Source organism: Vespula pensylvanica, chromosome 14 (genome assembly GCF_014466175.1).
Source record: "Vespula pensylvanica isolate Volc-1 chromosome 14, ASM1446617v1, whole genome shotgun sequence".
In the NCBI taxonomy this organism is placed as follows: Eukaryota; Metazoa; Arthropoda; class Insecta; order Hymenoptera; family Vespidae; genus Vespula; species Vespula pensylvanica.
The window spans coordinates 4,454,640-4,481,802 of record NC_057698.1 but is presented as its reverse complement, the minus strand read 5'-3'; the positions used below and the strand labels follow the sequence as shown (position 1 = coordinate 4,481,802).

The 27,163-nt window shown below is 31.5% G+C and overlaps 4 protein-coding genes across 13 annotated transcripts; 1 reads left to right on the top strand and 3 right to left on the bottom strand.

Annotated features, from left to right (window-relative positions):
- Window positions 1-149: 149 nt before the first annotated feature.
- On the bottom strand, window positions 150-1,670 carry LOC122634210 (WD repeat-containing protein 13-like). Its single transcript, XM_043822914.1, has 4 exons — window positions 1,585-1,670; window positions 840-1,488; window positions 463-755; window positions 150-396 (listed from the first exon to the last, which is right to left on the bottom strand). The coding sequence occupies exons 1-4, from the start codon at window positions 1,668-1,670 to the stop codon at window positions 150-152; spliced, it is 1,275 nt and encodes a 424-aa protein (XP_043678849.1).
- LOC122634256 (protein lingerer) lies at window positions 1,471-13,538 on the bottom strand. Of its 10 annotated transcripts, none has more exons than XM_043823014.1 (17): window positions 13,414-13,538; window positions 11,733-11,933; window positions 11,045-11,408; window positions 10,659-10,922; window positions 10,396-10,589; window positions 10,060-10,302; window positions 9,657-9,974; window positions 9,119-9,547; window positions 8,812-9,036; window positions 8,516-8,723; window positions 8,239-8,438; window positions 7,098-7,307; window positions 6,840-6,962; window positions 6,494-6,769; window positions 2,145-6,341; window positions 1,589-1,868; window positions 1,471-1,507 (listed from the first exon to the last, which is right to left on the bottom strand). In XM_043823014.1, the coding sequence occupies exons 2-15, from the start codon at window positions 11,865-11,867 to the stop codon at window positions 6,093-6,095; spliced, it is 3,438 nt and encodes a 1,145-aa protein (XP_043678949.1). In that variant the 5' UTR covers window positions 11,868-11,933; window positions 13,414-13,538; the 3' UTR covers window positions 1,471-1,507; window positions 1,589-1,868; window positions 2,145-6,092. The 10 variants fall into 10 exon arrangements, with proteins under 10 accessions (XP_043678949.1, XP_043678950.1, XP_043678948.1 ...); XM_043823015.1 differs by having other exon boundaries at window positions 13,283-13,417; XM_043823013.1 differs by lacking the exon at window positions 13,414-13,538 and adding an exon at window positions 12,922-13,407.
- A 403-nt stretch (window positions 13,539-13,941) lies between these two features.
- LOC122634257 (exocyst complex component 7) lies at window positions 13,942-16,925 on the top strand. Its single transcript, XM_043823024.1, has 6 exons — window positions 13,942-14,551; window positions 14,642-15,180; window positions 15,270-15,821; window positions 15,911-16,151; window positions 16,224-16,493; window positions 16,570-16,925. The coding sequence occupies exons 1-6, from the start codon at window positions 14,323-14,325 to the stop codon at window positions 16,839-16,841; spliced, it is 2,103 nt and encodes a 700-aa protein (XP_043678959.1). The 5' UTR covers window positions 13,942-14,322; the 3' UTR covers window positions 16,842-16,925.
- LOC122634258 (ras-related protein Rac1) lies at window positions 16,880-20,195 on the bottom strand. The gene is made up of 3 exons (XM_043823025.1): window positions 19,649-20,195; window positions 18,699-19,086; window positions 16,880-18,606 (listed from the first exon to the last, which is right to left on the bottom strand). Exons 1-3 carry the CDS (start codon window positions 19,681-19,683, stop codon window positions 18,451-18,453), a joined length of 579 nt encoding a protein of 192 aa, XP_043678960.1. The 5' UTR covers window positions 19,684-20,195; the 3' UTR covers window positions 16,880-18,450.
- Window positions 20,196-27,163: the final 6,968 nt, after the last annotated feature.

The window sequence follows — 27,163 nt, the reverse complement described above, 5'->3', positions numbered from 1 at the left end:
TGAGTTAGTTGTACTTTTAATCAAATACTGTACATATCTAATTATCAATACTTATTTAGCAAGCAATAAATTGCTCATTCTCCTATCAGTTTTATATTGTAATATATTAATAATTAAACAAAAATCAAAATTAATTAATTGAATAATGACTACAAATGGCGTTGGTGATTGCGCCATAAAATAATAAGTCCTTGATGATCTCCAGAAGCGAGAAATGATTCGTCATAATTAAACGAGAGAGCAAGTACAGGTCTTGCGTGACCATGAAGTAGATTTACTCTTGCAGCTTTACCATCTTTGGAAGAATCAAAAAGATGAATAGCACCATCTTCTGAACCAGTTGCTATTAAACAAGCTCCCATTTGAGGACAAAATGTAGATCTTATACAATGAAGTCTGTAAATCATGCAATAATTAATATTATAATTTTGACTAAAGAAAAAAAGTTCTTCAGTAAAATACCTGTGTTTAATAGGATATTTTTTCAACAATTTCAGAGAACCCTGATTATCAGCAACGCGATACAATAATACTGCATTACAAGCAGTACTTGCCAAAAAGACTGGCCATGGTATTTCTTTTGAATGCCAAGAACGCCAAGAGAGACTAGTTACCATACTATTTAATTTCTGAACTCTTTGCAATTTTGAAAGCCTTCCTGTCCTCGCCTCTAATTGCAATGAAGTAATAGTACCTCTGTCGCTTCCAGCCCATATTAATGAGCCACCACTTTCTTCACAAGTTAATGATAAAATCTTAAATAAAAATAATTAATATATAATTAATATATAATATATTGATGTTCAAATAATCAAAAATAAAAGATTATAATAATATACCTTCTCCCCTAGTTTGCATGAACCACCACGTGTATAAATTCCTGTTGATACATTTAAAATTTGAATCAAGCCATGCGAATTACCAGTAACTACTAAATTATTATTAGCTGGTATAAATGCACAACAAAAAATTTCTGCGTTTTGTGGATCTTTAACCACTCGTAAACACTTAGGTTCTATATGTACTTTCCAAAGACGAATAGTAGCATCCAGAGAAGATGATACTATCAAATCATTGCTAATACTCCAATCAAAAGCTGTAACCCCTTTCTGATGACCTTCAAGTACAGCAAATACTTGCGGTGGTGTATTAACAACTTCGCATATTGATAAAGTTCCATCTAAAGATGCACAGCCTAATCTGGACCTATCGTTATTGGCAAATTTAAGCATTATTACGGCTGCGGTATGTTGATCAAAAGCATGATGAACTCCAGCAAAAGCAAAATTCTCTGCTGTTGATTTCTTTTGAACAAAATGAGATTTTTGTACATTCTCTGAAATTTCTTCTTGTAAAGAATTGTTTATAATGTTATTTTGCTCGATATTCTCTCCATACCGTTTGTACAATAAATCTGAACGTAGTTTCAAGTATTGCGTACGAATATCATGCTCTTTAAATGGTTTTTCCCTCAATAATTGATTTCGTCTACGAATATAAAGTATGCCTATAATTATGGAAAAAAAAACATTATGATACATATATATATATAAATAATTTATTCAAAAAACTTATGGATATTACCTACCTAATGTAGGCAATTTACTTGCACGTTGTGCATTGTATTTGGCATCTAGGGCAAACACTTGTTGATACCACGTACTAGACATTTTGTTTGTTCGAATAGAATGTTTATAAACTATTTGTATTTCAGTCATCGGCACACATTATTAACGAAAAAGACTGAAGAATAATGACGCACCTCAAGTATATTTAATTACGCATTTACTTAGCCAGAAACCTCGCCATTGAGGTTATATATCATATCATTGATATTATATTTATATTCGACTTTCTTACAATTATAACTAAAACACAAACATTTATAAAAGGCCATAAAAACGGCTATGAAAATAATCTTTTCAAGAATTTTAATTGAAAACAATACAAAAGTTTTTAAGATATAATAGAATCTTTTAAAAGAATTAGAATGACATTTATCATTTGTTTTCGACCATCTTCAATTACGTTTACCAACTCAATTGGTAAAAGTAGCGTCGTCTATAATTATTACGCAATTTTTAAAAGCAATTAAAAAACCATGTATAAAATTCGTTATTCGTTACATCTACTATCGCACTTACATAATCTATTTTTAAATTCGAAATAAAAACATTTCGATTAACTATCGAACGATCCCGTTTGTTCATATAATCGATTAGAATTAATTAGAAAAAAAAAAACAACAACAAAAAATAAAAAAAAAAAAAAAGAAAACTGGCATTAGTTTTAAAAAATTTAAACATCTGTTGGGGATCTTATGAAAAAACAAACGTTAGAGACGATATTGCAACAGTCCGTTATAGCTTTTATTCTCGACTGCTGCGAAACATGGTCATTTATATATCCTTTTAATTGCATGATCGAATAATAACAGGAATAATTGTTTACACAGAGGTGTACTGCTCAATTACTATTATTAAAGGATAAATATATTAATATGCTCACAGAATTTTACAAGTTTTCCATTAGTGAGGCTATTAATAATCCGATGCCGTTAAGGTGTGTTCCTTAATATGTATATGTATTTATAAATCGTAAAGAATGCACAAAATACTACGTACTTAGTACTGATAAAATTATAAAGTTCAAAATGTCTTCCAAGCACAACAGGTACTTGAATTACAAGATTTCTTTAATACATTTATTCTTATATATTCATATTTATACACAGTAGTAGCTATTATTATTTTTAATAATTATATAATAGTTAGCAGTAGTGGCGTAATGCATTTTGCATTCTCGGTCGATCGGTTAATATTTGACAAAAATACAAAAATTATGAATTGTATAATAATTATTACGAGAACAAACGTGCTTACTCTGAAGTTTATCCTTCTTTTTTTCTTTTTTTTTTTTTTTCTTTTTAATCATTTTGTTTAGTGGTTTCTTTCAATCTCTACCATAACAATATCCATCTTCCTTTTTTTCATTTTTCATTATAATCACATTTATCGTATTTCTTCCTAAGTTTATCCATGTGTACAGAAAAAAAGTTTGAAATAACTAAAGCCTATGCTAAGATAAAACAAGAACATAAACACTTTCCCGCTTTTTTTCATTACTGCAAATGCTCTCTTTGTGGTGTCCGCTGAACCATATACAAAGAACAACGAACACGTGATCAACGTCTCCCTTCTTACGTTCTTAATGTGTACCTACAACCAGTGGCGTTGTTTATCATTTTTCGGAGGATTCTTATGAAATTGAATCATCTATATTTTTTCCCAAAATTTCTCAGTACAAATGGTATATTTTTGAGAGCAAGGAAGCTAGCCTACTTTTCGTCTTCCAATATCCTCAAATATATCCTATTCATACCGCTTATGTATATATCACCGCTTGTGACGGCTAACGAGAGAGGGAAAAATAGAGAATGAGAGAGAGAGAGAGAGAGAGAGAGAGAGAGATAGAGATAGAGAGAGAGAGAGAGAAAGAGAGAGAGAAATAGACAGACGGACAGTATAGAGAGATAAAGTTTACTTACAACTATTTGTTTCTCGTTTATGTCAGCGGTACTTAATAAAGCTTTGACAACCGTTTTTTATCTTTCATCTTTTTTTTGTTAATAGTAAAAGAGAATTTATATCCCACTTATGGTACATGATAACCACGCATAAATCGTAAAAATTCTCACAGCACCACATGGAACGTTCTACATGCATAAATAGCATTGTTCGTTTTCATGGGAAGAATATTGGCAATGATTTTCTATTCATAATGCAAAGATGTAAACTATAACTTCTAAAGCGTGCATTGGTCACCGAATAACTTCTCTTTCAAATTTTCCTCCTTTTAAAGATCGTTCACGTGATCTTTCTCAACCCGCGTAATTTCAAAAATGATCGATACTCTTGGAACAAACAGATGATCGCTTCTCTTTCTTCGTATCAAATAGATAGACTGGCAGACTGGTTATATGACTAAAAATACATTGAAGTATCTATTTTCCTTTGTCGGTGAAACATGACAAATTATTATAGATTTGTTCTAGTCAATTACTTCAGCACGTAATATCAGGTGAATCTAGGTATATCGTATACTAAATAACTAGAATTGCGTGACGTGCTTCCTTCTTATCGATTGAAATGCAAAAATTGCCTTTTATTTCGTTTATCCGATAATATTATCAAACCTACGATTAATTCCGAATAAAAGGTGCGAACGAGATATAAACAATAGACTTTTCAATTATCGATCTTTCACAATCGTTCACAACGTGCCATTAAAGATTTAGAGAATGGTTTGCAATATAAATATGTATAATAAGAAATTGTATAAATTTTCTTTCTTATAATTAAAGAGCTCTATTAAATAATGATTTAATGATATAATGCATTTTAAAGTTGTTTTAACTTTTTACAAGTTAAAGTTTCTATAATGTTTACAAAACGAATCTTTTTTTTTTTTCTTTTTACTTTTTTATATACTTTTTTATTTTTATATGCTTATAAAATAATCGCAAAATCTTGCCAAATATAATAGTAATATGTAAATAAAGAGTTATTTGTGCTGAATGTTAAATCTTCATTATTACTTGCGGATGATTAATTAATGAAGAAACATAACGACCATCGAATTTCATGTAACGATCACGTTTAAAGGGTATAAGTAATATTATTGTGAAAAATTGTCGTTTTAACTCTCTAGAAAGAAACGTTAATAGAGTCTCTACGATCAGAAGGAAACAGGGCTGCATTTCGATTTGATTAAAGATACGATAAGAAATTTGTTGATATCTCCTAATATCCCTTGATACTTCTACAGGTATACCTAAAATTTCTTAATTTGACTTTTTATAAATATAAAATAATTTTATACACACAATTATTTCAGATAATATAATCATAAGACATTACCTTTTTGGTTCGGGAACTTTTGTTCGATACCTTATAACAAAAAGTAACGCTCACCTATCTTAATCACTCGAATTAGCGATCCAAGTGAACAGAACACTCTGTATAGGTATAAATAATTGTTCTGATATAATCCCTGCTTATATTTCACGTACCAAAAAGTGAAAATATTATAATCATAAATGTTTATGTACTTAAAATTTTCTTGATACATACAAACACTGCAATTTACAGAAACACATCTTTACATTATTTCATGAAAGGGTGCTTTGTTTTTTCTTTCGTGTAAAGGAGCACGTTAGATGTTAGCCAAAATGCCTACATTTTACAAAAAACTATCACTTTTTGCAGTCGATGCGGTATATTCGCAATTGCACTGTAGTGTACTGAAGCATATACAGGAGCTGATACAGCAGCCGTTAGCTTTTATGGTTTTTCTTTTTCTTTCACACAAGCGCTACGCTATTCACACACTCGGTAGGTTTACTAGTGGTACAAACCACACGAAGCCTGCTCGCGCTTTTTATCCTGCGTTCGTGATAAAAACAAGTAACCGGACAAGTTCTCGCAAGTATCACTCACGCTACCAGTCTATTTGGCACGAGTGCAACTTCCGTTAGGAAGAATTATACAATTCATTGCTTTTATAATAAACATCGTTTAACTTCAAAAACATCATATAACATATCAATATATGCTTATTAAGCATAAGATGTACTAGTAGACGAAACAAAAACTTCCCTCTTTCACATTTCATTGTATGAAACACAAAATCAAGATAACAAAATAATCATTGTTAATATTTGGAACGTCACGATTTTGAAATAAAGAGCTGAAATTAATCTTCGGTAAGGGAATCATTTTTAAGGGAAGTTGACTTTGATAGAATAATCTCAAACAAACACCTAAATATCTCTTTTTTCGTAAGAGAAACAACAAATATTGTTTAATCCTTCCAACGATCAAGACTCACTCTTTAGTCCATACTGATTTATAGCCAAAATGTATAACCTGATGAAAAAAAAAAAAATCTTTTGTCCTTATTCTCATGTATCGCGTAAACCCTTTATATCAACGTCCATGTTTTACACCACCATATCTCACAATGGCGAATGTTTATTTTTTCTAAAATGGTTGTTACATCGCTCCTTTCTTCTTTATCTCGTTCAAGATATTTTAATTGCTTCCAGCCCAATAGCTAGGACTGTAACCAGGCTTAGCTTGAGCTTTGTTCTGTGAACTTGTATTGGACCTTTGACCTGTGCTATTGGTACCATCCTGATGAAGTGGTTGATGTAATTGATGAGGCATCGTTGGTATAAATAAGTGCGGCGTGCCGTATCCTCCAGGCAATCCTGCATTTTGGCTACCAGTAATACCAAATGGCGGTGGAGTCGCAGAATGAAAAGCTTGTTTTTCATATGACTGTAATTTGTTCGTGAATCGTCGTTATTTTACAAAGTATTCATCGATATCGCGGGTGCTTATGCATGCGCCCACATACACACACATACATACAAAGGATTAACCCTTAAATATTAATTATTTCAGAATGAAGAGTCAACGTTATTACTTACATTTACTTTGCTAAGTGCTACGTGACTCTTTGCATACATCGTTGCACTAATATCAGTCGCAGATGATCCACCAGTATTGGTATTTCCTGTAGAAGTACCAGTTTTGCCCGCCTGTGTACCAGTATAATTACTTCCAGCAGCTTTATATTCTCCGGATGGCCCTGCGGACGCTAAAGCATCGTAACTTGCACCACCGCCATAACCAGATCCATAACTTCCTGGTTTAGCGCTGTATGCTCCGCTATTTGTACCAGCATTTCCAGCAGTTGCTATCTGCTATGGTAAATTATATTAATAGTATTTTAAATAAAGTCAACTGTAATATATATTATTCAAAGAATCTTACGGGATAAATAGCAGGAGTTCCATATTGAAAACCGCCTGGCATTATGCCTCCGCTATATGTGAAATATGCGTAACCTGGAGGAAGCGTTGGGTTCATCATAGGTTGTTGATGCTGTGTAGCAGTCTGCAAATATTGTAAGTACAGAAATACCGCCTTGTCGTTCGAAGATGAAAGTTCATTAATAAAAGTATCATGATTAAATCAAGCTGTTGCAAAAATACTATTAAATACACTATTAAATAGGTACTTAAATCTTACCTGTTGCGACATAGTGGAAGGAACCGGTGACGCGTTACTATCATTTCTGGCAAACCTAGCGTCGCTAATACTGGTATAAGCTCCTTGGACACCTTGCACTCCTTGAACACCTTGTACACCAGACAACGCATCACCTCGTGCCCCACCAAGACTGGTTGCTGGTCCAGTCGTCTGATAGCCCAGAGCCGCGTCATAGTAACCAGTAGTTGGCTGCAGGTTAGTCAGGGAGGCCAAACACAAAACTACATGCATACACTGTGTACTTCAAATACAAGGACGCTAACTAAGTTCTAAGATCTACATGTACTGGAAAAGGATGGATAATGTACGGTAAATTGCAACTATGTTTCATAGTTTGACTTACTTCAACAAGTATTTCTTATTATGGTTCAATGAAGTGCCCAATCGTAACTATGAAACAAAGTACAATGCCCACTTGCTGGGATTATGATGTCTATTTTCATACAGTTTGAAATACATGATATCAGATACTGAGCAAATGAAATTAGTTAGAAGTGAAAAAAAAAAAAGATAATTAAGCTATGCCTTGTCTGCGATCAAGATCACTTTTCTTTTTCTTTTAAGCATAACTATGCTCACGATATGTAATTGTACACTTTTTATTATATCTTTTATACCTTTTTCAATTGATCGTAGACTTTCTTAAGTATACTACCGAATAACAATTTAAAGGAGTAGAGGTGATCTCAATAAAGTACTGTTTGTCTTATATGCGAGATGCTCTTCGAGAACAGGATATTAAATTTAAAAATTCAACACTAAGAATTTCATCAACATAGTGATTGAATTGCGAGCAACTACCAAGCATTTAAAAAATGATTAAGTTGGCATTCTGTAAATAAAGTAAAGAGTGATAACATGAAATAGAATGTGATTCAGAGCACCCTAATTTAAATTTATCATAATGCATGTGTCAATATTGTCTCTTTTCAAAAATGATTCATAACTCATGGTGAAGATAAAAACTGATAAAAGGAACGTGTGCTGCATCAATGTACATTACTCTAAAAAAGCAATTCAATTCATTCAAGTAAAGACGTTATCTTTGTGGAAATATATACTTGAATGAATTGTACGTATGTTCGTGTAAGGCAACTTTATAAATCAGGCAACAACTGACCATATGTGGTATTCTTTGTTGCATAAGTTGTAAATCTTCGTAGCTGTACATTGGTTGCTGAAATGTATATGGCACTCCCTGACCCATAATGTATTGGTGACTGAGCATCGGTGCCATACTGCCTGCTGCTCCTCCTCCTGTTATATTGCCAGTGCCACTGCTACCCGTTACAACGCCACTCGATGTACTTTTTGGTACAGCTGACAAAAGAACATTTATGTGTAAACAGTTATCATATTGTCAAATTTATGATTACACCAAGCATATTATAACTTACCATTAGAACTAGTTACTTTTGTCTGAGAACTATTCACAGAAGCTGAACTGAGTCCTAATGTAGTTGTCGTCGTCGTAGCAAGAGAATTGTTAGAAGTCGTTGTACTACTTTCATATTGAGAATCCTTTGTTGTACTACTATTCAACTTATGATTGTGAGATGCAGTTTGTGGTTGACTTGTGTAATTTCCATACGCACTCGCATAAACCTGCAAATGTGAATTTTGAAATTTTTACCTATTCGTAAGTTTGACCTTTAAGCTTGGTCCGTAAACTCGGAAGAAGGATAAAACTTACAGATTGTGCTGCGCTTTGATAAGGTCCGGATGTCTGAGTAATAGGTGAACTAAAAGTAGTAGCGGATGGTTGATAAGCTTGAGGAGTAGATTGAAATGAAGAAGATCCTTGATAACCACTTGCTTGATATCCAGCATTACTATTTGATACAGTATTTGTAGCTACAGAAGATGCTTGATATTGAGAGGTTGTTGTGGATGCATAACCACTCGTAGATTGATATACCTGAGATAATCAATATACGAAAATAAATAATATAATAAATAATACAATATGTCCAAATATGTTGTATGTACGTCCAAGTTACCTGGTTGGTAGTAGTTGGCTGATTGTAAACAGAAGCTGCAGATGTCGACGCAGAAGGAGATGCTTGACTAAAATTTGAAGAATTTGACTGAGGGAATGATGAAGAGGAATTGTAACTCGTTTGTGAAACTGTTGCCGTTGCAGAATACGTATTAGCATTTGTGACTGAAACAGTCTGGAACGACTGTCCTGATTGTGTATTTGTAGAATACGTATTATAAGTGCTTTGCGTGGCACTAGATGGTTGAAATGATGTCTTTTGAGATTGATACGTTGCTGCGCCATATGTAGTTGCATTTCCTGGAGAAACTTGCGATGTGAAATCCTGTTTGGTTATATCCAAAGTTTGACCAGTACTTCCACGACCCGCAAAAGTTTGAGAATTTATTGAATGATCATTTGATACTGGTAAACTGTCACTGCTCGATAACTAAAAAAATTAGCCATATATTTAAAGAGTTAAATAATTATGCAAATATATAAATGTAAATGTAAATTTACGCAATAATTAAAGAAATAATACAAATATATTAATTTACCATTTGAGAAGTGGCATTAAATGGTGTTGTGGAAGTTTGTGTAGTTTCAATATCAATGGAACTATTTGTGCCCGCTGTGTTTACAGTATTTGTGGTAGAGGGAACATCAACATTAGAGATGGTATTATTACTCGAATTATATTTTTCATTAGCTGAACCATCAAGCGAGCTTGAATCACTTCCAAATTCAAGTGCGCCAAACTGAACATCGAGAAATCCGATGCCACTGTTGACTGCATCACCCGGCATTTCTACCGCACTAGATGGTATTTTCGATGGAGGTGGTACTCTTGGACGTTGTTTAGATTGTCTTTGAGGCTATAATGTTGACAAAATATTGTAGATTTGTTAATGTATTTAATTTAAGTTTAAGAAATAATTGATTAATTTACCAGTTAAGTACCTGATTTGTTATTGAGGATGGAAATGAAGGCTGTCCTGCTGTTTTTAAATTTTCACTAGTTTGTTGAGTTAGCTGTGTCAAATACTGAGTTTGTGCAGCAGTTAACACACCACCGCTAATAGCATTTGGTTGTTGCGAAAGTTGCATCGTTGGTAAGCTCAGTACAGTTTGTTGCTGTTGAGGTTGTTGTGGAATTAATGCTTGTTGTTGTATCGTTGGTATTTCGGATAATTTTGATATTTCCTTACGAATAATAAATCAAATAGCATTATTATCAAATAATATTGAAAGCGTTACATAGATTGCATGTCACATTCCCATTATAAAATTACTCACTTCTTGTTGCAGTAGTCCCAGATTGACAGTCTGATTTGACTGTATTGATTGTAAATCTTGAGTCTTTGGTTCATCATGTACAGGAGCTTGTTCAGTTAAAGAAGTACTTGGTGTAAAAACTTTTGTATCTGCTAATGATCCTGTATATTCTTCATTATCCCAATCTTCTGTTGATTCGTAATTGTTCCAAGCTTCTTTATTAAGATTGTTAGTAATGATTAAATTGAATTTTCATTGTAGAAAAATATATTAGAAATGCTTACCCATTTTTGGTTCTTGAATACTTTGTTGCTGTTCTTCACTACCTGCCCAAGTGTCAATTGGTCGACTGAAACTATGAGTTGAAGAAGTAGAAGCTGGATCATTACGATTTGCAAATGTTCGTGGTCCAAGACCTCTTCCACCACCACGACCTCCACGTCCTGATCTACCAGGACCTCCTCGTCCTCTTCTACTGCCACTGTAGCTACCATCTCGAGCACTCTCTTCCATGTTTCTCTCATTTTCTTTATTTTCGCGACCACGCCCTAATTATAATTTATAATTCTTCAATAAATTTCTTATTCTTATGTTTTAAAAATTGGACGATTTATTGTCTAATACAAAAGAAGATAAGTGATTCCAATTATCATTTTTGTTTTAGACTTACATTCACGGTTGTCATGATTAGCACGACCTCGCATTCGTGGTGGTCCACCACTTCGTTGATTGCGTCTTTCTTCCCAATCACCTCCGTCATTTTGACCACCTGGTTGATCAGCAGCTTGCTTTGAGCCACTTGGTTGACGAGGCTTCTTTTTTTTGACTTCCCATTCTGTTTTAACACCTTCCAAGAGATCAATGGCGGCACGATTCAAATCTCCATCGCTATCATGCAAAGCCATAATGACTTCATCTTCGGAACGACATGTTAAATCCATAACTTCTTTGATCCGTTCTTTAAATACTGGGTCTTCAACCCCTCCCATGCGAGTATCAATGATCTGTGCATGCCGGACCTGAACAGTATTAGGCTAAAAAAAAAAAAAAGAATGAAAGAAGAAGAAAAGAAAAGATGAAGAAGGAGAAAGAAAATAAAAACGCCATAGTATTTAAAACAAAATTCTTATTAAAGCTAGGAATTCTTTAGTTTAATAAAAGTTTTGTTATTGACTATTTAATATATTTGTTCTTATATTACATTTAACTTGCATATAATTTTCAATATAGTAAATTTTGTTTGTTTTTTATTTTATTATATGTTTTCTATATACAAGATACTTTTATACGTATAAATAAAAACATTAATATAAGCCTATTGTTTGCAGCATCAAAATAACAATATATTTATTACTAACCTGCATTTTATCATGTTTTGTTGAATCTGATGATTTAGTTTGATGATGGTCTGATTTTCCATGTTGCTGTGATAATTTGTTTTTATTAGTGCCTCTCCCACTGGAGGACACTGATGTTTTATTACTTGAACTCATTGCCAAATATAGCTCCACACACTATCTCACTCACCTATCACTCTATATACACTCTCTATTTACAATCTGTAACAAAAAACAACAATATATGGAATATCTATATGAGGAAAGATATTATAAAGCCTTATTATACAAGTTTTAAATTATTATTCAAAAGAAACATCTCTCAATATTATCAAATTAATAATAATAGATTTTGTTGTTATTTGAATACAAAAATTGCTTGAAATAACAACATTTTAATTTATCTAATAAATAATGTATCACAATATCCAGAAATAAATAAATAGATATATAAAGTAACAAAGTTTTTTACATTATTTAAATATATATAAAATATAGAACAGATACTTTTTTAAACCATTATTAAATATGTTAAAAGTTAATAAACAAATATATTTAACAAATTATAATTCTATAATGAGATACAATATATGTTAATTTCGAATGTGAACTACATTCATTATAAGTATACAAATGTAGTGTATACATGAATAGAATAGGAGTTATAAATCTACGTCATAAACGATAAATAAAAATAATATCTAATGTAACACTTAAACAAGAGTATATACACACTGTAATAGAAAAATATTTGAAAACAAAACTTGCTTCGCATGCTGTAATTTAAAAAATATAAATTGGAAAGTCGCTAAAACAACTATACTTAAAGTTTCAATCGCATGTCCGTATCCCAAAAAGAAAAAACTTGAACGATAGTTTTCATTAAAACAATCTCACAAGGTAAGATTAGAGGTATTAGCATAATAAAGATCTGCAATAAATTCATTCGTTAAATGCTTAAACCATAGAAGGTTAGGATAGCCAAATAATATTCATCTTGGAACAAATCTTAAAGACCCAAATATTATATAATCAAGGAATAAAATTTCAAGGAACAATGGAACGATCAACGTGTGCGTTCAAATGGCCAGTAACACGATCATATTGTAGAAATATTCTTGAGATTCTTCTCTAAGATGATGGGGCATCCTGTAGTGAGGTCGAACGGTACTAAGAATATGAAAATTTCAAAGAATATTACGAAACACACTGATTTATCACGATTGATGGAAGAATACCAGAAGAAAAAGATTTTGACATAAGTGGCGATTATGCGAGAACGATTACGAGGAATAGCACAAAAGACATTCCGTCTGGTACATCCTCGACTTGGGGGCAGCAGCTTGTGGAAGAACTATCACTCAAGATTGTAGTAGAGACAGGCACAAACGTTTTCATTAAGATTGTAAATTCCGTAACGGCGACAACAAAGTCATACGCTTTTAGTAGACCATGTGCACGGGAGACGCCATTTCTGGATCTGCGAGGAAGGCTTGTCAACCATCGTCGCATCGAAGCATCGATGGATTGCCCGTAAGAAGGTTCAGTCTAAATATTTGCGTGTAACTCACGGTTATTACGAAGGTCGTTCGCGTCCTTGGGGGCGCGTGCAAAGGCAGAAATAAGCGGAATTCACGACGCCTCGGCTTTTTCGGCCGCGGCGCGCGAAAAAACACGAAAAAAACAACGAATTCACTCGTACCTGGTTAGTGCGCTCAAAACGCAGCTCGGTCACGTGACCGCGGTTCCCCCCCTCTTTCGTCGAACAGCACCACCTTTGCCTAGGAGGTTTCGTATGACAGAGCATGCCTGACCAATTTCGACTAGTATGATTATGTTTGGTAACTTACATTTTCAAAATGTTCCCATATTTTTTAAACTTGATTTTTTGAATGTTTAACCGTTTTTTGTACTACCCTATAGCAACGTTCAACGTCGAGGGACATATTAAAATTGCTTTTTCCATTGTGAGATTAATTTTTAAAAATACTTTATGAAAAATTCATTTATTTGTCAACAATGCTTTTTGCTTTCTCCTTTTTTCACCTTTTTCGAGTTCTGCTAGTATTTTTCAATCAATCTTATATGTTACTTGCACTGAAAAAGTTGACCAATCAACAGATGTCTTGTAAATCTATCCAATCAAATTAATTTTATATAAATCTCTTTTTCTGATTTGTCAAAATATTTGGTAAACGAGCAATAAGGTCAATCACCTTGTTATTACTATCTTAAAATTGATTCAATATTTCTTTGGTTTGGTTGGAAGAAAATCGAAAGAGCACGTTTCATTTAAAACGTACCTGAAAGTATATTCTATTTAATGCATTTAGCGCATTGACGCGTTGGCGCTGACGGTAACGTTTCGTTTCATGAATTCAGTATGACGTGCTTTATATTTCTTCTGAAAATAGCAGATCTGATGCAAACAGTGAAATGAATCTGATTTCTAATTTGACAGATTTCATTGATTTTTTAATTAAGAATAATGCTTATAAATAACAACAACAACAACAACAACAATAATAATAATAATAGTAATAATAATAACAATAATATTAATGACAAAATAATTTGTACATCTTAGAAGAACAACAATATCAAAGCAAAAATGCATACTACTTTAAATGATACTTCTGAACGAAGATTCGAAATACAATGTAAATTGGAATCAGAAAATGCAGCTTTAGAAGCATTGAAAGAAGCAGAAGAACGAAGTCGAAAACTAACAAGTGGTGTTCTTGGAATACTTTCCTCTTTGGAACAACGTTTGGCTACTTTACGGCGTACCATACTTCCTGTTTATAATGAAACTGGAAATTTACAATCTCAGCAACATAGTATGTATGCCCTTTGAAAACAAATTCAATAAATATTTTTATTTGTTATTATCAGTTAATCTATAATGTTTATATTTATATTTATTATAGATATAGAAAAAACACTTAGTATATTAGATCATGCTATCGGATATTATGGGGTATGTCAAGAAGTAGAAAAGTCAATACGTAATGGACCTAGTAGTTCTGCAGGTTTAAGCAATTTTCTTGACGCTATGAATCGTTTATACAATGCTCAACGATATTTTCAAAAAAATAATCCAAGTTCTGTGGAATTAGAGAATGTTACAAGTTTATTTGCCATTGGATTAGAAGCTTTGTACACAGAATTTCATGATATTTTGACCAGACAAAGTAAACCCATTTTACCAATTATTCTTTTGGATCTCATTGGTTCTGACGAGGATACGAGCGGAGAAGACGCCCCGCAGTCATTATGTCAATTACCAGAAGCTGTCATGGATGATTTACTTAAAATTGCTGGTTGGTTAGAAGAAAGAGGTCAACATAAACATGCAAAAATTTATGCTTCTGTACGTTCTAGTATTGTCCTTCGATCTTTACAGTTACTTAAAGAACATCAGAGAAGTGCAAGTGGAGGAAGCACACATGCAGGCAGTCCAATGCCGGTAAATCCATTAATGTAAAATTATGATTTAAATTCTAGTGACATTTTATACAATAATTATCAATTATTTATATCTTCAAATGCTTTTAGAGAGCCAAATTTGCTAATCGTCATTCAAGTGGTACTCAAGAAACGACAGGAAGATGGGCGTCGCGAAGATTACAACACGCACTTGAAAAGAAAGCAAGTAAAATGTTATTTAGAGCATCACAAACTACCGGATTTGGTTTATCTTTAACTGCATCAAGGAAACCACAACCACAACTATCTGGATATTCAATAGAAGATGTAGCACCGGATGAGCAGGAAATGGAAAATTATCTTTTATTAACTGCAGGACTCCATAAACTTATGCAAGCAGAACGCTCGTTGGTTAGTAGAATTCTGCCACCTTCTTTACAACTTCAAGTACTTGAAGCTACGGTACGCAATGCTATGGATCTTGTGGCTCACGATGGAGAAAGTATTGCAACAAGGGCTAAACGATGTATCGCAAGACGTGATTTTTCTGCAGTTCTGGTCGTTTTTCCAATTTTGAAACATCTTGGAGAACTTAAGCCAGATTTAGAGAGGGCAGTAGAAGGATGTGATTATGCCCTTAGATCTAAATTTGCCTCTGTACTCAATGCATTGAACGGAACAGTACGTTGAAATATCTATTCTTAGAAGATCTATCCTTGATATGCTATCAAGAACTCCTTATTTGTACTAATAATAAGAATATTTTCTAGGGAGCTAAAGCTTTAGAAGATTTCGCAGAAAGTGTCAGAAATGAATCCAGTGCAATTTTACCTAAAGATGGTACTGTAGCGGAAGGTACAAGCAATGTCTTAGTTTTTCTAGAACAATTAGCTGAATATGCAGACACTGCAGGAACTGTTCTTCGACGTAACGCGGATGTGGAATCTGTTATTCCATCTTCTGCAAAACAAACAGAAAATGCACATAAAATTGTACTTGGCATTTATATTAGTTAGTATTACTCTAATTTTAATTGCAACAACTATACAATTAAACATAATTAATGACTTTACATTATTACAGAAAAGGTCTTAGCACAATTGAACTTAGCATTAGTCAGCAAAAGTGATGCATCGTATTCTGATCCTTCATTGCGAGCGCTTTTTCGTTTAAACAATCATAACTATGTTGTAAATGCTTTACGTCGCAGTTCTCTAATGGAACTTTTGCTATTAGCAGAACCAACTATCGAACAAACTTACGTTGATTTACTTCTCAAAGATAAGTCCAATTATGTCTCTACAACGCTTGTTAAAGCTCGTGGTTTTCTTGAACATTCATCCGATGAACCAGGTTTTTAATTTAATATATAAATTGTTAGCTACGATTTTATAGATTTGATTAAATTACACTTTGTTTCTTTTTACAGAACCTGGTTCTAAAATACTCAAAGAGAAGTTCTTAGGATTTACAAGGGAACTGGAAGAGCTTGCTAAATGTCAACGCTCTTATTCTGTACCTGATGGACGTTTACGAGAAGAAATACGTAAAGAACTTGAACAAGCTATCGTTCCCTTGTATACTGCTTTTTATAACAAATATCGTGGAGTATCTTTCTCAAAAAATCCAGGAAAATACGTCAAATATACACCAGAACAAGTTAAATCTCTAATAAATACTTTCTTTGATGCGTCGGCATAAAATAGGATTACAAAGAACATAGTTGAACAAGATGGAAAGATGCTTAATAAACACCCATTTAATAAAGCATATTTAGTTACAGTATTTATGGTTTTTTTTTTTTCATGGACCGAATCCTAATTCCACCTGACAGATTGTACAGGTTAGTAGACTTTTTACGACGTTCGAATATAGATCTTGATCCAGCCGTTTTATATATATTTATAATATATATATAAAAAAACAAGTAACGTTCGATTTAGATTCGATCAGTGACTTATACACATAAGTGATAATAATAGGAATACATTTGAACTTCAGCATTTATGTACAATTATTTGCTATAGATTTGTTTTTTTCTTCTTCTATGCTTACACATTCATGCTCCCTTTTTATCACACAATTAACATACCTGCCATACACTCAATCATTTATACTGCATTTTATTTTGCATACACTTATCCTCTGCTTCTTTCATTTAATTATATGTATCTCTAATGTTTGGCTGGTATGCAAGACAGCCCACATCAAGACGATGTACTGTGCGTACTAATAACAAATTCTACAGTAAAACTGTAAAGAAAACAGCACAAGGAAGCAGAGAATGTAATAAATCGATTTTACATACATACTCATATCATATACACCAAAAACTTATACAATTGTCTGTTTTAAACTCTGATATATATATATAGAGAAATGTTGATCAGTTTAATTAAAAAGGTGTGGCATCTTCCATGGTTTGCAATTGCATATGGTATTACGATTACATAGCAATTCAAGTTTTATATATAGAGAGAGATCTGACTTTATATATATATACAAAATCTCCATGAATTTAAGATATCATTTTAAAAATATTTTCTTACGGCTAATTATTTTTTAATGTAATAATATTCAAAATTTGACTAAAACAATATATAAAGTGAGAAATCAATCTAGCTAAATTTATGTAGCAGTAACATAATATATCTATGATCAATGGATCATGCTAACATATCTTCTCTTATAAAGATAAGATTCTAAAGACTTCTTTTATTTTTTTATGTGTATATACAGCTGCAAACTATACATGGATCACTCTCCCGTTTGATTAAGCTGATTAATATTCGATTTCTGGGCTCTTGTATAATTACATAGCAATGTTTGTATTTTACCCTTTATATATAATTATTAATCATAATATTAATAACACACTTTAGCATACTGTACAGAATCAGTTCTTCTTTCGGCATCTTTTATACTTTGTTTATCTAGAATACCAGCCTACTTATTCTTCTCTTTGTTACGAGATTAAAGCTTAGACTGGAAATTTGTATGATCGGCACAAGAAACAAGTGCTTTGATCTTTTCAATTTTGGTACCAGAGATAACAGCATAAGTTTGCATTTCCAATTAATGTAAATTTTGTCCACAATGGTAGTTTAATCTTTTAGTACAAGAATCACCAAATTGATATTTGTGCGTTTTCATGGCAGCTGTTGTCAGTCTATGAGAGCTGGACACAAACTGCACTATGGGGTCGAAGATCGGTAACTTGTAGTGATTCAATTGAAATTGACAGGCTGGAGATGAAATGGTAATACGCTCGATGAACTCCAGACCATTAGGCAAAGGATAACAATTAATATTATAGAAGGAAACATCTGCGTTTTGGTTTAACCTGAAGAACAGGACATAAAACAGCACGAATAGCTTCATCAAAAACAGTCTTCAAACCTTTCTGCGTTAAAGCAGAACACTCTAAATATTTAACAGCACCTATCTCTTTTGCCATTGCCAAACCCTAAAAATAATGAAATCAATATGATAACAATAATACATGCCAACGATTCAAATATTCAAATATTGAGTTTAATACTAGTTTAATTTACATACCTGAGGATAAGTAATAGGTGCCAATTTCTTATCTTTAAGACGCTCAATAGTTTCTTTGTCTTCGCGTAGATCCAATTTAGTGCCTACCAAAATAATTGGAGTGGCAGGACAGTGATGACGTACTTCTGGATACCATTTAGCACGAACATTCTCAAAACTTGCAGGATTTACCAACGAGAAACAAATTAAAAATACATCTGTCTGTGGATAGGATAGCGGTCTTAATCTGTCATAATCTTCCTGACCAGCAGTATCCCATAAACCTAGGTTAATGGGCTTTCCATCCACCATCACGTTCGCAGAATAGTTGTCAAATACCGTTGGGATATATTCTCCCGGGAATGCATTGGTGGTATAGCTTATCAAGAGACACGTTTTACCCACAGCTCTGTAGTTACAAATACAATGAATACACGATGATTATTAGTTGTTCCATTGCTTTGAAAATAAAATGTGTATTATATGATAATCTGGGTCCTATGATATTTCAAGAAATCAAATTTTTCTAATGTTCTTCCATTAATTCTCCATAATTCATTGAAAAGAATAACGTTTAAATGATAAACTCAGAGAAATCTTAATTATATTAACGTCTACGTTGTCTCGAGCGAAATGCTAAATAAGCGATTTGTCCTCGATACGTAATCTATAGGCGTGATACACATTTCGCTTAGAAATTTTTTCATTCGATAGGATAGGAATCCGACCGAACGATTTTATCTATAAAACGTAAAAACATGTTCAATGAGCTCACGGGCGTGGTGAACTCATGGAATACATTGAGAAATGGGCTTTTAGAATTTCGAGGTGAACAAGCTGGAAAGAGGCTGAGCCACTGAGGTAACAACTCATCGTCATCGTTTATGGGTTTGACCTGTTTGTTATTACCCTTTGTAATAACGACCTTACGACCCATTTTTTTGATTCTGTTTGAAAATATATATACGTACCCGTCACCGACAACCACACACTTGATAGCCTGCATCCTGGAACCTGGAAACGTCCGTAATATGCGCGAGAATACGTAAAGTCGCGCGACGATTATTCTTTACCCGGTACCTCCGTATACGTATACGTATATAACTGTGTGCGTGTGTGTGCGTGCGTACGCGTACGTCGTACGGAAGGATAGAGATAGATAGATATATAGAAAGACAGATAGAGAGAGAGAGTGAAAGAGAGAAAGAAAGAGAGAGAGAGAGGGAGAGAGAGGACCTTGTTGAGAACGATATAGGAGGAAAAGGGGAAAGAGAAGGAAAGTGATAAGTTATAACATTACGGAAAAAAGTACGAACAAAGCGAGAAGATATATAAAACGTATGATGAAATGGAAATAATGCAGCTAACCAAATTGAAGCGTTCTGAAAATATATTCTAGTGAGGTTCGAAACGTTAGAGAATACGATGAAGCTTCTTCGAAGGTGGGGAGGCGATCCAGGAGAACGGAGGGGGAAGCAGAGAGTAAGAAAGAGAGGCAGTAACGCACACGAGGTTATAAGAAGATTGGATATAGTGATAGAGAAGGAGAAAGAGGGAGTGTGTGTGTGTGAGAGAGAAAAAGAGAGAGTAATATGATGAGCTAAGACTATGGAGAGGAAAACTATCCAACTTGACGAGGATCACAGCGGGAGATATCGTGATCACAAATCTCTTTTTTGACTTATCACCAATCCAGACAAAACTCTTTATTTCAAATAATTCTTTTTTTCTCTTTTTCTTTTATGAGTTTGAAAACGATACGACCGGAAATTTGTCAATGAGTAATCACGTATTTTTTTTTTTTTTTTTATAATCGTTATGGCGGAAATTACTGAGAAACGATGACATTCATGGACATTGTTCTTTCGATAGAAAACATTGCTGACTCACTGAATACTGAATACTACGATACAATTTAAATTATTTTATTCTTGCAATTTTATTTTAAAGCTGTTGAAGATTTGGTTTCTACGATATTCTACTTTTAACTTTTATCCAGACTTTTTTTGCGATAATGTTTACAATGTATGGAATTATAATTGTCGGGTATCATTTGTTATTTCATTTTTCCGCGCTTTCTCAGTAGTACTCTACAGACAACCTTGCGGAAGTTTATGGCGGCAAATTTAAATCGTATCTTACGTAGTGACTTGAAATTTAATTTATTGTTTTGATAATTGTTTTCACTTGGTTTCATTTTACCAATTACACGCTTTTACATTATAGAAAAATTATGATAATAACGTATATGATATAATACATATATATATATATATATATATATATATATATATATATATTATAAAAACACGGATGAAAAATAGAATGTTAAAATACGTCGTGTATATATACCAGAAAATTTTTTCGCGCATCTTTATTATTCTCTGAATATCATTACAATATTATTAAAGGCATGCCACTTATTTGTTTTGTGCATATTTTTTTCATGTAATGTATACATTGATACGCAGCAATTTGATGATAAACATGATTGAAACCACAATCTCGGAATGATTATAAATGATAAACCAATAATAACGATAACAATGATTACAATGAAAAAGAATTAGAAGGAAAACCAATGGAAAAGAATTAGAAGGAAAACCAGTAATAGAATAATAATAGAAACAATAAAAGTAACGATAATATATAATAATTATTATGTATTCGCACAGGTATACATATAATATATTTTTTTTATTTTTATAAATAATGGACAATGCCGCAAATCAAATACTAGGAACTTTCTTCGAAATTTTTTAATGTCGTCTTGCTTCCTGTAATTAAATCGACACAATACTTCGCAGGTACTCTTAATATCTATTATGATAAGCAAGTAATATTCTATTTCTTCTTAACGATTGTTTATTCGAATAAATAAATAACTAAATAAATATGAATTATAAAATAATCATAATACTAATTTTGTAGAATATAAAAAAATTTTGTAGAATATAAAAAATATCAATAAAATTCCAGCATATATCGTAACATTCATTAAAATATTATTTTAGAACAAAAAGAATTTTATTAATATTTTTCTATATAAGAAATTTTTATTGCTTCAATTACATTGAAAAAGCACCAATATTATAATTTTACAATTTACCAAATTAAATCAGTACGTGAAAAATTAATGATATTAATTGCAAATTGAGATTGTATTATTATATCAATTGTCATAAAACAAAATTGAAAGAAATTTCGAATATAAGAAATCCGACATGTAATCGCGCACGTGTCAAAGTATGTATTAACAATGATAACTCAATAACAGAGTAACGCTGTTGATTTTTTTGAGAACAAGTTTGAAAAGAAATCGTGAAGTACTATGACGATAGTTCAAAAATTTTTATGATTTGCACTTATTTTTTAAAAATAACCGCATAAGCAGAATTTTTTTCTTTTTTATTTTTACTTAAAAATATCTTTTTGTGTAAGCCTTTTAAAAAAGGCGCCAACATTTCTGCTATATTAACATCAAGTCGTTTACTTTTTCTTCGTGATCTATCAAATTTAAATTAACTTCCTTTAAATAGAAGTTAACTTTTTCTTTTTCGTAACATATCTTTTTTTTTTATGTCTTTACCGATCGTGCGAATAGAGTCTCAATAAAATTAAAACGACGATTTTTTCATGAAGATCGTCGTCTACATAACGCTCGATACAATACTTGAATTTTTTTTTCTATCATATAGAAATTAATATTATAGATATCGATTTATTAAATTTTGCTTGCAGACGTTTCTAAAATACATTTACAGGAACTTATTTCGTTAAAGTATTCATGATTCAGCAGCACAAAAACGCTGTTGTTTATTATTAAGTTATTTTCATTCATTTTGGAAAATTTCCCAAAATATTCGTTGAAATCATGTACTTTCTGTTTAACGATCTCTAGTATACACATTTAGAGAAAGACATTTACAAGAGAGTATTTAAATACGTATTTATAAGAAAAATATAAGATAAGCATGCCTCGGCAGTCAAATCAATAACATTTTCATTCATTCGCTTTCATTTTTTCTTCGTTTCTACGTGTAAAATATTTCTCTTACGATTTTAACGTCACATACGTCTCTCGTTTCTATTCGAAATTTTCTTTTACATAAAATCTTTTAACTATCCATCGATCAAAATATTTGGCGCGCATTTCGACTTTCATTCAGTAGGTTATAACTCATTCGCATCCTATCTATCTGTGATAAGTCTCATATATTAAATGTATAAATAATAGATAAAAAAATATTGTTCGAATTTGCTTGAATTAGAAAAAAAAAAAGATAAGATACAGGTTCTTGTAAACAAATAGATTATATAGAAGTTGTGCATTGCCAATGGAGACAGTCTCCGCATTGTTTTGCACGTATTATATAAAATGTATAATTTCTTTTTAATCTTCTTTAATATCTAATGCTTTACATATATATATATATATATATATATATATATATATATATATAGACATAAATGTTGCAAGAAACATCCGTTTTTTTGACCTTAATCAAATGTATTAATCGAATTAAGACCTAATCGATATAAGTAACTTTATTAGCCCCTTCGATACTATAGTCAAATTTAAAAATCGAAAGCCAGGAAATATATATGCAGCCGATGGAAGTAGAAAGGCCATCTTACGAAAAAATATTTGCCTGTTCTATAACAATGACAAAATCAAAAAGAAAGAAATCCAGAGAAAAAGATGCATTTTTTGTATGTGGCAAAAACGTATAAAGATCTTATATTACGCGAGCTATTATAAATAACTTGATCTAATATAATTAAGTATTATTAAGTATTATTTAATTATATTAGATCAAGTATTATATAATAAAGTAAAATTTTTTTAACATTCTACATTTGTCTTCGGCAATCATGTAAATACTACGCGGCGAACAATAATAGTATCGGAGAGGTTAACAGTCATTTTTTCTTTCATATTTTTTCCTTTCATATTTTTGTTTTTCTTTTTTTCTGTTCTATTTGGTAACTAACAATGTAAATACTGATCATTGATTTTACATACACTCAATCCTTGATTTTCGTGGTACATTTTTTTTTTTAATTTCAACGCGATTTGAAAATCTCTATCTTATTTATATACATGTATTGGATATATTATATATCAGTAAACCACAAATTCTTATCCGATTGTATTAATCACATCATTTTAACCATTTTTTTCTACTTGTGGCAAGCGTATTAGGTTTGTTCGTAAAAATGAGATCAAAAAGTGTATTCGTCAACATTTTGGTTCAAGTACATACATGAAACAAATATTTTTATAATTTACATTTGACTTTTGCTTATGCGCTCATCGCAAGTAAAGCAAAAATGGTTAAAAAGAGAAAATCTAATAAATATTTGCTTGATTGATATATAACATATTTAATAAATAAGACGTATGGGATTTTCAAGAAAAATATATTTTCTGAGTGCGTAAAGTAAGTGCGCGCACGCACAAGGGATAAATATATTTTTAATAAAATTATTGAAAACTATATATCAGTCAAAACTTAATTTTACAAGTACTCTTTTGTTATATTCGCAACTCCAATTGTATACCTTGATTTGATTATTAAACACTCTTGCAGAGTGGATAAGCGAGATCAGAATCGAAAAACATTAATATAGACGTGTTTTTATTTCTCTATGTAATAACCAATCTAACTTGAGAATACATCTATAGAAACTGATATATACGATGTTTAAAAGCGATAGTACAAAGAGAAATAAAAAGCGCTTAATAAGAGCCCCGCGTTATCGGATTTATCTTATTTATTTTTTATAGTCTTCTAAGTGACTTTTGATCACATATCATTTATATTTATTACTGAATTTCGAAGAATTCGTACAATGAGATTTTTTATTTTATTATGAATAATCGTCAGGCTCAAGTAATAAAATCGTAAAAATGAAACTGTATCGGGTCGTGCATGGAAGTATTTTATTTCTGTCTCACTTTCGGAATAATCGTTCAAACAGAAATTTCATTTGAATGCATTCCTTGCACACTGAATCTCATTTTCATATAAAGTAACATTTTTTTTGACTTATAGAGAAAATGCAAGGAAATAATTGCTAGAATCACTAATGCATGCTTTATGATAATATTTGCAACATTTTTTAAGCCATGTATCGATAACGATACATGCACGGCATAATGAATCATCAGGATTGCACAATGCAGCTTTTTTAACTGCATAAATTTATTTTGCAATTGGGTGGTTAAATGTTTGCATTATCATGAAAAAGAATAAAAAGAAAAGCAACACATAAGCAAAAAGGAAAATTATAATGGTTATACAAAATAATTTATTAGATAAAAGAGAATTAATACACAAAGATAAATTTGATACAAAAATTAACTGTAAAAAATACGTGTTTAGCAAGAAAAATCATCATGGACTTAATAAAAAAGTGATCGCAACAAAATGAAACTAAAATGAAATCTTGAAAAATTAACATTTTTTTTTTTTTTTAATTCTTGCCTATTTTTAATGCGGAATAAACTTATTTGTTTGTTATATTGCACATTTTATAGAAAAAATACAAAATTTATATACATTTGTTAAACTCTATATAAGAGCAAGTTCATACGTCTCGGATTTTTTGACTGTATCGGCAACCGACGATACTACATCTATTGATAAAAAGTGAATCGGTCGCCAATGGTATACGTGCGATTCCATTGTTTTATCAGGAGATTCGGTATTATCGGTTGACGCCGAACCGGTCAAAAAATTGAAACATGTAAATTTACTGTAACGTGTACCGTCTTCGATATTTATAATTTATAAGTGACACTTCAAAATTACTTAACAATGAACGTATTAAACAAAAATTTTTAATCTCGTGTCACTAATTAAAAACTTTTTTCACTAGATTCCACAAATATCACTTAGTTCAAACTAAATTTTAAAGTTTTTTTTTTTTTTTTTTTTTTTTTTTTCCTTAAAACCTGCAAAGTAAAAAATTTTTTGTGCAAAAGATTGTTTCTTTATATAACAAAAGAAAAAGAAAATATCCTCACAAATAATATATCACAAATAACACATTGTCGATAAATTAAAAAAGAATATAAACGTTACATATAACGATGACAAATAAAGAAATATTAAAATTAATCAAAAGACGTACACAAAAAATTTTTTTTAATACTGGCGCGGTTTCAGCATAGCACCTTGTGAATATAATTATTTTTATTACAACAATAAAAAAAAAAAAAAAGACGGAACGTGCACTAACAGATTATGATTATTAAGACAGAATATGATTTTGCTCAAATGTAATATGATTTGTTGAATGTTATAATTATTAAAACGCAAAATGACTATAGAAACGTAAAATCGCATATGATGATTGTCACATATATCCGGAAAAAACAGTGCACGATGACTTTTTTACAGAAAATAAGAAAAAACTTGTCTATTCATAATGATACGGAGGAACTGTTAGTTAAGCGTCCATGATTTATAAAGTCTATTGTATATTTAAAATTGTAACGCAAATGGATTAAACATAAAACGATTACACAAACATAATATAATTATCCATATATAATGCTAATTAATAAAGAAAACAAAAACATCGAAATAATATATAAGCAAATGAGATAATGTGATCTTTTTTTCCACCCTCTTTTTCCGTTATTTTATTTATCCTTTTTTTTTTTATTTTATTTTACTTTTTATCTTTTTTTTTTTTTCATTTTATGTTATTTCTAATTTCACACAACGTATGTTATACAATGTATCAACAGAAGGATACCGGACTTTTCTTTCTCTTTTTTACTTTTTTTTATTATTTTTTTATTTTTTTCTTAAATCAGTCTTACTTCAGTCTTATGCTGGTATGAAGTATAATCGATGACTTGACCTTTAATGTTTACAAATTAAAGCAAATATGTTAGTGCTATTTCAGAGGCCTGTTGTCATATTTTGTTCTTTTTTCTTTCTTTCTATTTTCTCCTTTTTCAACAGAGATTATTAATTTTATACTTACGACAAACGCAGTTTCGTTTCTTTTTCTATTTGTCCGGTATGATGTTAATAATCGATAAAAAATTCCGACTCCAAGAGTATCGATCTTTGAAAGATCGTGCATGCATAAGTGAAATTAACACATAAATTGTCGATAAATCGCATAAAGTACAGCAAAATGTGCTTGATATGTAGGATTAATTTTTGTAAATCGTGTCATTGCTATAAATCTTACGAAACGAATGTAGCTAGAAATTGTGAACGATTCGAATCAAATCTTCCTGTTGATATTTTGTAAATATTTAGGATAAGAGTAATAAGTAGAAATACGATCTTTTGATCTCATTTCATCACAATCACCTATTTAAATGGTCTTTCATAGTTCACAATGCGCATCATTGTTCAAGCAAATAATTAAAAATATTTTTGCAAATATATAGGTTACGGGATATGGGGAATGAAAAGAAGTTTTTTAATTAGGAGATATCAATGAAATAAGATCGA